This window comes from Pan troglodytes, chromosome X, assembly GCF_028858775.2.
Source record: "Pan troglodytes isolate AG18354 chromosome X, NHGRI_mPanTro3-v2.0_pri, whole genome shotgun sequence".
Lineage (NCBI taxonomy): Eukaryota > Metazoa > Chordata > Mammalia > Primates > Hominidae > Pan > Pan troglodytes.
Genome location: NC_072421.2, coordinates 81,142,791 through 81,153,248, shown reverse-complemented (window position 1 = coordinate 81,153,248; position 10,458 = coordinate 81,142,791). Strand labels below are relative to the sequence as shown.

Here is a 10,458-nt window from a genome sequence, read left to right as displayed (position 1 = left end):
TTTAAGCTGTTATTTATGCTGCTCCATTCTTGTCACTTTTTAATTTGACACTGAACTTTGAGTGGGCGCTGCAAAATTCTGACAGCCAGAGGCATGAAACAGGGTTAGGACATGCAAAGAGTTTTAGAGCAACACATATATTCCAGCGAATATTCAATATCATCACAGCTAGTTTGATTCTTGATATGTTTTTCAAAACATTTTTTAAAATGGTTGTGTACTCTCGGGGGTAATGGTAATATAATTTAAACTTATTTTGCTATAGAGGAGTCACCATTTGTATCACATATCTCATTGTCATAGGTGTTAAAAATAAGCCAAAAGATAAGTTGGTCTCTATTAAACTCTTAAGAGTCTCTGACCTGAGAGTCCTGTTTTAACTTAATTTACTTAAAACTAATCACCCCCTCCCCCACAATCTGAACAGCTTGGTCATTTTTACAAAATACAGACTGAAATATAGATAGGTGGTAGCATACACACACACACAGGCAAATGAGAGTCTGTGATTTTCAAATTGGCTATTTTGTCATTACGTTTTTCACAAATGCTTACAACAATTTTAATTTACAGTATCACATATCTGAAAGGCACAATTACCTTTGAGTATTGTTGGTCTTTCAGTTACCAAAATACTTGTTTTTCTCCAGAAGACTCAAAGACAACTTTAATCAATAATTTTCAAATGTTTTTGTGTTCACTTTATTTGCCTATTATCTCTTATATGATACAAGTTGAAAATGTTGGACTTGATTTGTTTGAGATGTGAGTACAAGCACTTTCATACTCTCACACAGCAATGAATGAGACCCATGGCATATACTGCTCTTTAGTTGTGCACAGGATGCCTATTGATATTAATGATCTTTTTGCCTGGTCTTAGTGTGATCATTTTGTGTGGCCTGAAGTGGTCATTTTGTTGTGCTTTGCATATTGATTGTTGCAAAGTATAGTGTGCACATCATTTCCAAATTGCCTAGGAATCTTTAGGGAGGAAAGACAGTACGTAAATTTAAAAGATTATTATTGCCTTTAACTTAAATTTTTCTATTGTGAGTTCTCAAAATCATGCATAAAGGAACACAGTAATACAAAGTGCAAATAATTGTGCAGAGAAAGCTCTAGAAAATAAAAAGATTTCAAGTCAGCAATTTTGAAATTACTTGTTTAGACATAACTTTAATCCATTGAAAACAAAGCTAGTTAGTTTTCTAATTCAATCGAAAACATCATAGTAGGACATGCAGAAGCAGATCATTAAGGAGTAGAAGAGACTATAGGACTGTATTTTATCAGTTGATTTTCCACTGTAGATGAGAGGCTGGAGCTCTCAGTGTAGGCAGCAGATCCTTTGTCTTGCAATCCTTTCTACACTAACTTCCTTTACCTGCCCTGAGGAGGCTGCTGGGGAGCATCTATAGAGCCAACATTGCCTACTTCTCCATGGACAGTGATGGGGGGGAAGACTCAGGGCACATGAAATAACTACCTTAAAAATTACTTTGTTTTCACTTTTAGTATAAAATCTGGAGGAGTTAAAGTATTGTCACCCAGGAAATAACATGGAAAATGAAGGTGATTAATACAAGTATGTTTATCTAGAATTTCAAACACTCTTACTCCAGTGAAAGGCTCAGAATTCAGAATTTCAGGTTAAACACACTCAACTCCTCTCTTATGGTGAGAGAAATTCATTTGTAGAGAACTACTGTCCACTGGGGAGCAAGTCAAACCCTATTGCTTAAAAGTGGCTGCTGTACACTGTTCTGAACAGACGTAGTCCCTGATTATGCCAATATAGTTCACAAATATGATTTTTTTTTCTGCTTAATTTCTACACCACTAGAGGTTTGAGAGATACTTCTGCCTTTGATTCAGATCTTTTCTATATGCATGTATACATATGCTCTTGTGGTAATACATTTTATAGAAAAAAATGACATTAATTAAACATGAATACTACCAGTACCATGACAGGTAGAGTATGAATAGCAAATCATGAAGAAAAATACTATTCCTCTCTGCAAGACATCCACTCAGATAGCCATTTCTGCAACTTGGAATTACATGCCATTTGAAGACCAACGAACTACTGCCGCTGGTCCATAGCCTTCTATTTTCTGTGCTTTAAAAATATGATGTCTAGCAGTGATCTTTGCAGGTGGTATGGTATGTGTGTGGTTTTCTGTGCTCAGATTGCAAGAATTATGGTAGAGGAAAATCTCTTACCAAATGTAAATTATGTGTAAAAACCTCTTTTTAATATTGGTCTGCTGGTGGGGGGTTGCTAACATCCACTTTACAAGCTTTACACTATACATTTATAGCAGGCTATTCCATGTCTGTGAAAAGGGGTCAGGGTAAGGGCTGGTCTCCAGTCTGGCCAAATGTGAGAGTTAATCAGCTACATTAGAATGGGATTCTACAGTATGTGAAAAATAACTAAGGAAGCTGAGAAGTAATCAATATTAAAAATGTTTAGGTGGTGCCCTTTCTCCCAAGAAGCAATGCTGATATAATAGAAATTGCTACAAAATGCCAACACAAACAGTAATTCTGTATGTATCAGAGTTGGAGAAAGAATCACTCAAACTAGGTTTGAGACATTACATAGATAAAACAGAGTTTGACAGAGAGATTTTTTTCTCTTTTCAGTTGACTGCACCAGAATGGTGTGGACACAGCTTGACTAGGAAGACAGATGAAAAGACAAACTTAATAAATTGGTCAATGAGTTGATCTCTTCCTTTTTGGTCTTTGAGGGACAGTCTGCTTTTTGTTAAATCATAGTGTCTGTGTGCAAGTGCAGGGGTGGGGTGGTAGGGTTTGAGGGGAAGGAAAAGGAATGCATTTATGACTGTGGGTATGTGTCTACACAATATACTTGTATTAAATACTGTAGAATTTCAGCCGAAAGCAAGCTGTCCTGAGATTCCCTCCCTTCAAGGATGAGTGCACTTCATAATAAGGCCCTTTTGGTAGTTGAATAAACACCCGCCTTGGAAGCCATATAAGATGAACCTTATACCAAATCCTCCTGATAACAAATAGTGTTGTAAAGAGAATCCAGTCTTCTATCTAGTTAATTAAATAATGTGTGAAGTGTGAATAGGTGTAGTTCCATTCTCATGTTGATGAAAGAAAGCATAGTAAGGCAATGCATTTTTTACTGGAATGCACAAATGTTTAATTTTGTGGATTTGGTTTACAGGAACAGTAGTCTAGATTCTTGTTTCTACTCCTTCTTAGAGATTGCAGAAATTAACTAAATTTTGTTTTCAAGACTGTATTCTTTTAACTAATCCCCTAGTTTGGGAAATGCTGCACCAGCAGTGCTCTTAAGAAAAGATACTTTTATGTTAGAAAAAAGCCTTAATTGGTTTCAAATATATTTTATATTCACTGTTCTTAATGCTTTAAAAACCAATATCAGTAGGTGCATAAGCTGGGGGATTACTATTTTAAAACTGCTATCAGGGGCATGTATAAAGAATGTCTACTCTTTTATTTTACAGAATGGATGAGTGTGAGTGACATCAATTCTAATGGCACTGTGCTGCATTGTTACTTTTTATTCCTTTCAAGACTTTTTTTGAAAGGGTCACATGTTTGGATTTTTAAGTACTTAGTCACAGAAAAAAATTCCACAATTCTGAAGTTCCATATGTGTCTTTAACAATATCTGACAGGTGGGAAAATACGTTATTCTCTTTGGAAAACTGAACTGTTTAACCTGTAACCATTTTCTACTTCTCCATTCTCCTCTTTCTTCTCCTCCCCACTTCCCCCACCGCCAAAAATTTTTTTTTTAAATAAAACCAGAAATGTATATTTCTACTTTTAGCCTACAGACAATTAACACAACAGCAGCCTGATTCGGGAGCAAGAGAAATATGGGAATGCTAAATACTTCCAAGGGAATAGTTTTGATTTTATTAAAGAGAAGCACACTTCCTATACTAATTTAAGCATATTTCCCCTTACCCTTTTCTTTTAAAGGTAAGAAACAAATTTCCAGGGATAACATTCATTTTCTTATTTTATTGTCCAAAATATAAATGCTTGATTTTTGTAATCTATTTCCCTTTTGTTATGCATGCAGAGAGCCACAGCCATTTAGACAACCAAGGTATGTTTATATGCAAATATATAGTTGATTTGCATATTTGACTTTGTTTACACATCTGTAACACCTGTATATTCACTCTTTTCACATCCTACCTCCCTCCAAACCTCTGCATTTTCTATTGTTCTGATCTGGTGAAGGAGAGGGAACTTTTTTGCTTTTACCCATTAGATATAATTTACTGTTGTTGTTCTTTGGAACCTACCAATTCTTATTTCATGAGAAAGAGAGCTACTGTTGTGAAGGCCTGAGAAAAACTGAAGACAAAGCCACTTTTTTTTTTTTTTTTTTTTTTTTTACAAAGGCCTTGGTTTGAAGCAGGATTAGCAGCAACTCAAGATAAAGGAAGCCCCAGGCAGAAACACCAACATCTCCTGATTTTTAGTGAAAATATTATGTTCATGTTGCAAAAATGTTGATCAGAAAAACCAATTAGGACTTGATTATATTTCAGGAGAAAGAAAAGGAGCAGTAAAGAAGACAAATCTGATAATACATATAAAAATATGAGTAATGTATATTAATAAAAGTACTGATGATAGTGATAAATGTGTATATATATTTTTGTATCTCCTAAAATATCTACATAGGGCTCCATTAAAGAGTTCAGGATACATTGAAAGTTGATATTTGTGCAGTTTTGTGAGAAAAGCTATAACTTTTTAACCAATTCTAATTTTTATAGGATATTGAAAGAGAAGCAAGTTAGTTGGTATGAACTGTAAGAGAACCAAGAGGCTTAAAACTTTGGGTTTTGTGCTTGTACATATACCTGTATAGAATAAATATTATTTATAAAGAGTGATATGCCCATGACTATACACACAGCATGTGCCGTATTTCATACACAACAATCATGTGTGTGATGCACCATGGAGCTGTAAATTATTAGGCACTTTGAAAAATACAAGACATCATATGCTGTAATCATTACCTATTCAAATGATTAAATCATTTTGGGTCGTCTAACAAAAACACCTACTTCAGACTATGAATTGAGGGGGGTTTACTGCTGGGAAATTATCATTAAATGTCCTGTTCATTGCTTCATATGCATCTACCAAAAAAAGTTGAATAAGGCATGCCTGTACATACAAAACATTAAAACAGAACTGGTTCAGATTTGGTAATTTACTCCTCAACTATCACTAAAGGTAACAGTCACTTATTTTATGGAGGGTCTTGTGAAATAAAATAAAACAAATGAAATTGTGTATGGGAGTGGGAAGAAGAGTGTAATCAAACTCCCACCCCCAAAATATCTCCTTGTATTATGTTTTCCTTCCCCCCATACTCAGATAGGAATGGACAGAGTTCAGCATTGTTGGGATAAACAGTTTACCTGCGTTTCTGGGCCTAGGAAGAGCCTTAAGAGGGAGAGTGCTTCTCCTTACCTATTATCGTCCTCCCATCCCTCCTCAGGGGAATGAGGGATCAGGTACCAAAAGGGAACCTAACAGAATGGAGAGGAAGAAGAAGGATGGGTGCAGTGAGGCGAAATGACAGCCTTATAGAAGATCTGAGCTCAGTTTCAGGAGAGGCAGGTTTGGAGAAAGTTCTATCTGCTGGCAGAGAGAGAGAGAGAAAGCGAGAGCGAGCGAGCGAGCGAGCGAGCGACAGAGAGAGACTCTCTTTTTGGAGAACATTAGTAAGGTTGCACCTCCTAAAATAAAACCCACCTCGAGCCTTCCCTATGCGGGTTCCCACAATTTGTGCTGTGCTTTGCGTGAGCGTGGGCTCCAGAATAGGCCGTGCCGTGTGCGCCAGTGTATTTCAGAGCTGAGCTGAAAGGCCGAAAGTCAGAGGAAGGGAATCAAGAGTCAAAACAATGACTAATGATTTATAAGCTGAAGCAAATCAGAAGTGCTGTTCACCCGGAATGTGCCTCTGTTTAAACGCTCCACCTCACACAGCACACAATAAGGCCAGGAGAAGAAAACTTTTTTTTTGGAAAAATGTTTTATTTAAACCTTTTTAATCTTTTACAACAATAAAATATTGCGTCAATATAAACCCCTTGACTAAAACTTCACATCAAACATTACAGCGAATTGTTTTCTTTTTGACATCCAACTTATCTGTGAAAGAATTTTCTTTTAAACACAATGCAGAATTTATTGAAAATAAATAATTGTTGGCAACTGCAATAGGCAATTTGAATAAAATAGTTGAAAAAGCAACTCTTAATGAAAATAGCGTTTATTATACATCAGTTACTAAATGAATAAACTAAATGATCTTTCTTTAAATTAATAACTTCAAAAACGTTTAATATACAAAACTGTACAGTTATAAAGTCGGCAGAAATATTTGGGTTAACTCAGGTTCGAACCATAGCAATTAACTGCAAAGAAAAAAAATCGAAACAAACAAAAAACTCCCAACAGTTGTAAAACATGAACTCAGTGTGGGGGAAAAAAAAAATAAAATCCCAGAACTAAAACCTAACTACCAACAGAATGCAGAGACTTGACAAAAAAGTAGAAGGGTCCGGGATTTGAATTAACACATGCTCTTCGACCTGCAGCTGAGGGAGACACAGTGTGGTGGACCAGAGGCCTGGCAACTCATACTAACGCATCCTCGACAACGGGGCCGGGCTTTCTGGTCCTTAGGTAGTTTGAAGCTTTGTCTACAGCAGCTGCGCCTAAAGGCCGGACTAGGCGGCCAGCAGTGGCGTGCAGCGCCCCCAGCCAGGTCTGGCCGGCGGCGGCTGGGTGTTGGGTGCTTGGCCGGCCTCACACGTGTGTGCTCCTTGGGAATGAGGTTCGCCTGTGGACCTGGTGTGTGGATACTAGCTAGCAATAAAGCCACAGCAACTGCATATTTTTGGGATCTCTACACAGCCTAGCCAGGTTTTTTTTTTTTTGTACTTTTTGTTTTTGTACATAGTAACACGATACACACAGCTATCTACACACACACGTTTGCACGCGCACGCACACACACACACGCACAGAGACACATACACACAGAGATTTAAAAATATATATATATTTATATTTTAAAAAGCAGGAACCCAGCCTCCCGGGCGCTCGCTAGCTCGCTGGATCGTCGCTGTGGGCTTCCACCAGCTGTGCTTATCAGAAACGCCGAGACAGCTCCCCACAAGCCCACGCACAGACAGCGGTATATACATGGGGGGAGAGGTGGTACGCGGATGGACCAGAATCCCTGTGACCTTTGCCAATCATTTCATTGCCGTTCTGCGCTGAGCAGAGAATGCCTATCCCCCACTCCCTCGCCACCCCTCCCCAAGGGTTTCTTACTCAGAGGGGGCGGTGAACTGGAGGTGAACCGAAATGGGAGGCGCTGGCCCAGTCGCCAGCGTCTCCGGGTCGTGATCTCCAGTGAAAGTAATCGCGTGTGAAGGCAAAGTCTTTCCTCTAGGAGGGCCGAAGTGAGGTCGCGCGGAAGGTCGCCCTAGCGAGGCTGGGGGCCTGGATTTCTGCGCGCAGGAATCCTGGAGTCCGGTGAGTGCGGAGCCCTCCCAGACTGTCAGGCCACCTCTTTGGCCCAGCGTTGCCGCCGAATCCTTCTCAGATACCTGGATCTATGCTGCGGTAGCCTGCGCGGGCTCCATACTTCCAGGAGGGAGGGCAGAAAGCTGCGAAATCGCCGCTCCTACTTAGCACTAGTTTGCAAACCTAATAGGCTTCCCTATTCTGCCCTTCCTAGGCACTCCACCCCGGAAAAAAAATATAACCAATATCATCATCAATAACTCTCTTCGTTGTATCCTCTCCTCCTCATACAGCTTTGGGAAGGGGGGGGGGTGAGTAGATAGGCATCTCTCTCCCCGCCTATTCCCATTCATCTCCTCCCTTTTCTAAGCAATTAAAAAGCCATCAGCTCAACGAAGTAGTAATAATAATAGCAATAATAACATGGAGTGGTCGATTAGATACAAATTATCTCACAAATATTGTGTACAGATTGTAGTAAAACACCGCAGACATTTAGAAACGCTATAGAAGTTTTTAAAAATGCAAAACTAGTCTATTGTAAAACAAATTTCACCTGAAATACAGCTGCTATAACCAAGGCGCTGAAAGGTTATTCAGAGGCACACATCTGTCTTCCCAATCCCTCCCCCGCCCCACCCCGCCCCCACGTTATCCCACTCCTTGTTCTTCCTAGAGAGGAGCGACCAAACAAACCTTACTCTGAGTAAACAATATGTATTGATCAGCAGAAAAGTCTAAAGGGAACTGTTGCCCGGGGAGCCAGGAATATGAGATCCCAGCTTGGACTGCTTAATATAACTGTGTATCAGCATTGAGAAGCCTGAATGAGAGAGTATGTGTTTCCTTTGTCAACAGAAGTTAGAACCTCTTATGAAAAGGAAAGGAAAGGGAAAAAAAGGAAAGGAAAGGAAAGCAAAAGAAAAGAAAGGAAAGGAAGAGATGGAAAGGAAGGGAAGGGAAGGGGAAAGGAAAGAAAATGAAAGGAAAGGAAAGGGAAAAAGAAGGGAAAGAAAAAGGGGAAAGGAAAGAAAAAGGAAAGGAGGGAAAAGAGAGAGAGAGAGTACGAGAGAGCGAGCGAACGAGAGAGAGAGAGAAATAATAAAGAATACTAGAATGAAAGGAAGAGAGTGAGAGAGAAAGAGAAATCCGCGCTGCTCCCAGTGCGGCCGGCCGCCTCCTCGCTTCCTCCAGTCAGAGATCATGGCAAGATGTGTCTGTTTTCACGGTGTGCGAATAAACCTCATGCGGCTGCTGATCCCCTGGCGGAGTCATTCTTTTCTCTTTTTGTCTTCGATTACAGAACCAGACACGCACCACTTCCTTCTCCAACTGGAGGCTGTCTGCCAGCGAGGAGATCTCCTGCGCGGCAGGCTTGGGACACTTGAGGAAATGCGTCTCCAGTACGCCCTTGACACTCACCTCGATGGAGGTCCGCTTCTTGCGCTTGCGGCCCTGTGCAGCGATCTTGTCAATGCTGGTCGGGCTCCCTGTGGACGAATCCGCCTCCTCCAGCCACTTGTTCAGCAGGGGCTTCAGCTTGCACATATTTTTGAAGCTCAGCTGCAAGGCCTCAAACCTGCAGATGGTGGTCTGCGAGAACACGTTACCATACAGTGTGCCCAGCGCCAACCCCACGTCGGCCTGCGTGAAGCCCAACTTGATTCTTCTTTGTTTGAATTGTTTGGCGAACTGTTCCAACTCATCAGAGGTTGGCGTCTCCTCGTCAGAGTGATCCTGGCAATGGTGCGAGCCCAGTTCGCCGTGATCCGGGGGCTCTCGGAGCACCGGGTGCAGGCTCTGTGCAGAGGCGGCAGCTGGAGGTGGGGTGAGTCCCCCGTGTTCCAGCATGCCGCTCACGGTGAAGCCAGGCTGCGAGTACACGTTGAGGGGTTGGCCGCTTGACGTGATAGACGGGTTCGGTGCCGGGCTGGCCCCCCAGGCGTTGGGGTGGTTAGTGTGCGGTGAGTGGTGGGCTACGTGTGGCGAGCGGTGATGGATGATCGCACCCAGTTGCAGATCTTCGCGCCCGGGCTTCACGTCCTGCTGGTCCAGGGGGCTGGTGGCCAGTGTGGAGGACCATGGGCCCCCGTCGCTCAGACTGGTCACCCAGTGATGCCCGAGGGGATGCCCATTGCTGGGAACTCCCTGCAAGTAATCACTTTGGAGAAGTTTCTGAGGGTTGCGGAAAGGACTCCCCTGCTGCATGCCCGCAGAGTCCGCATGGACTAGGGAGGTGGAACTGAGAATGCTGTAGGGATTCGAGGCAGCTGTGGCCATGGTCGGTGAGGATCCCCTACTAGTTATAATGTGGCAAAGGGAGCAGCTTCAGCCTTTGACATCTACCGTGCGGGGAGCCAAAGACGCTAGCACGGGTTACCGGCACCCACCACGGCCAATCGCAGCGCGTCTCCGCCTGGCCAGGAGTAAGCCAGGCCAATAGCGGTGCGGGAGGTCGGGCTCGCTTTCCAAATTAGGCTGGTGAAGCTCCGGAGTTTCAATGAGACCCAAGCAGGAAGTGAATCAATCTTTCAGCTCCATTGGCTGCCTAGCGCAGAGTGGCGGCCGTACATTTGATTACCACCCCCCCCAACCCCGGGGTTTATGTTGATGGGGAAAAGATGTGAGGGATGTGTTGTTGGGGGGCAGTCAGGGAGTGAGGTGGAAAATTAAGGTTGTAGAACTCCTTTTTGATTATTTAGATTAATCTAAATAAAGAAAAAGTAAAACAAGTTTAAATGTCATTTTGATCTCAGTGAATAGGGATTTTTCAGACTCACTCGGCTGTCTGGGCGGGCTAGTTGTGTGCCTAGGACTGCAAAACAAAACGTCGCTACAAACTTTGAGCAAAGTAACGTCTTCGATTGG

The 10,458-nt window shown here is 41.9% G+C and overlaps 1 protein-coding gene across 1 annotated transcript; it reads right to left on the bottom strand.

Annotated features, from left to right (window-relative positions):
• Positions 1-6,066: 6,066 nt before the first annotated feature.
• Positions 6,067-9,940, bottom strand: POU3F4 (POU class 3 homeobox 4). Its single transcript, XM_003317537.6, has one exon. It carries the CDS (start codon positions 9,868-9,870, stop codon positions 8,785-8,787), a length of 1,086 nt encoding a protein of 361 aa, XP_003317585.1. The 5' UTR covers positions 9,871-9,940; the 3' UTR covers positions 6,067-8,784.
• Positions 9,941-10,458: the final 518 nt, after the last annotated feature.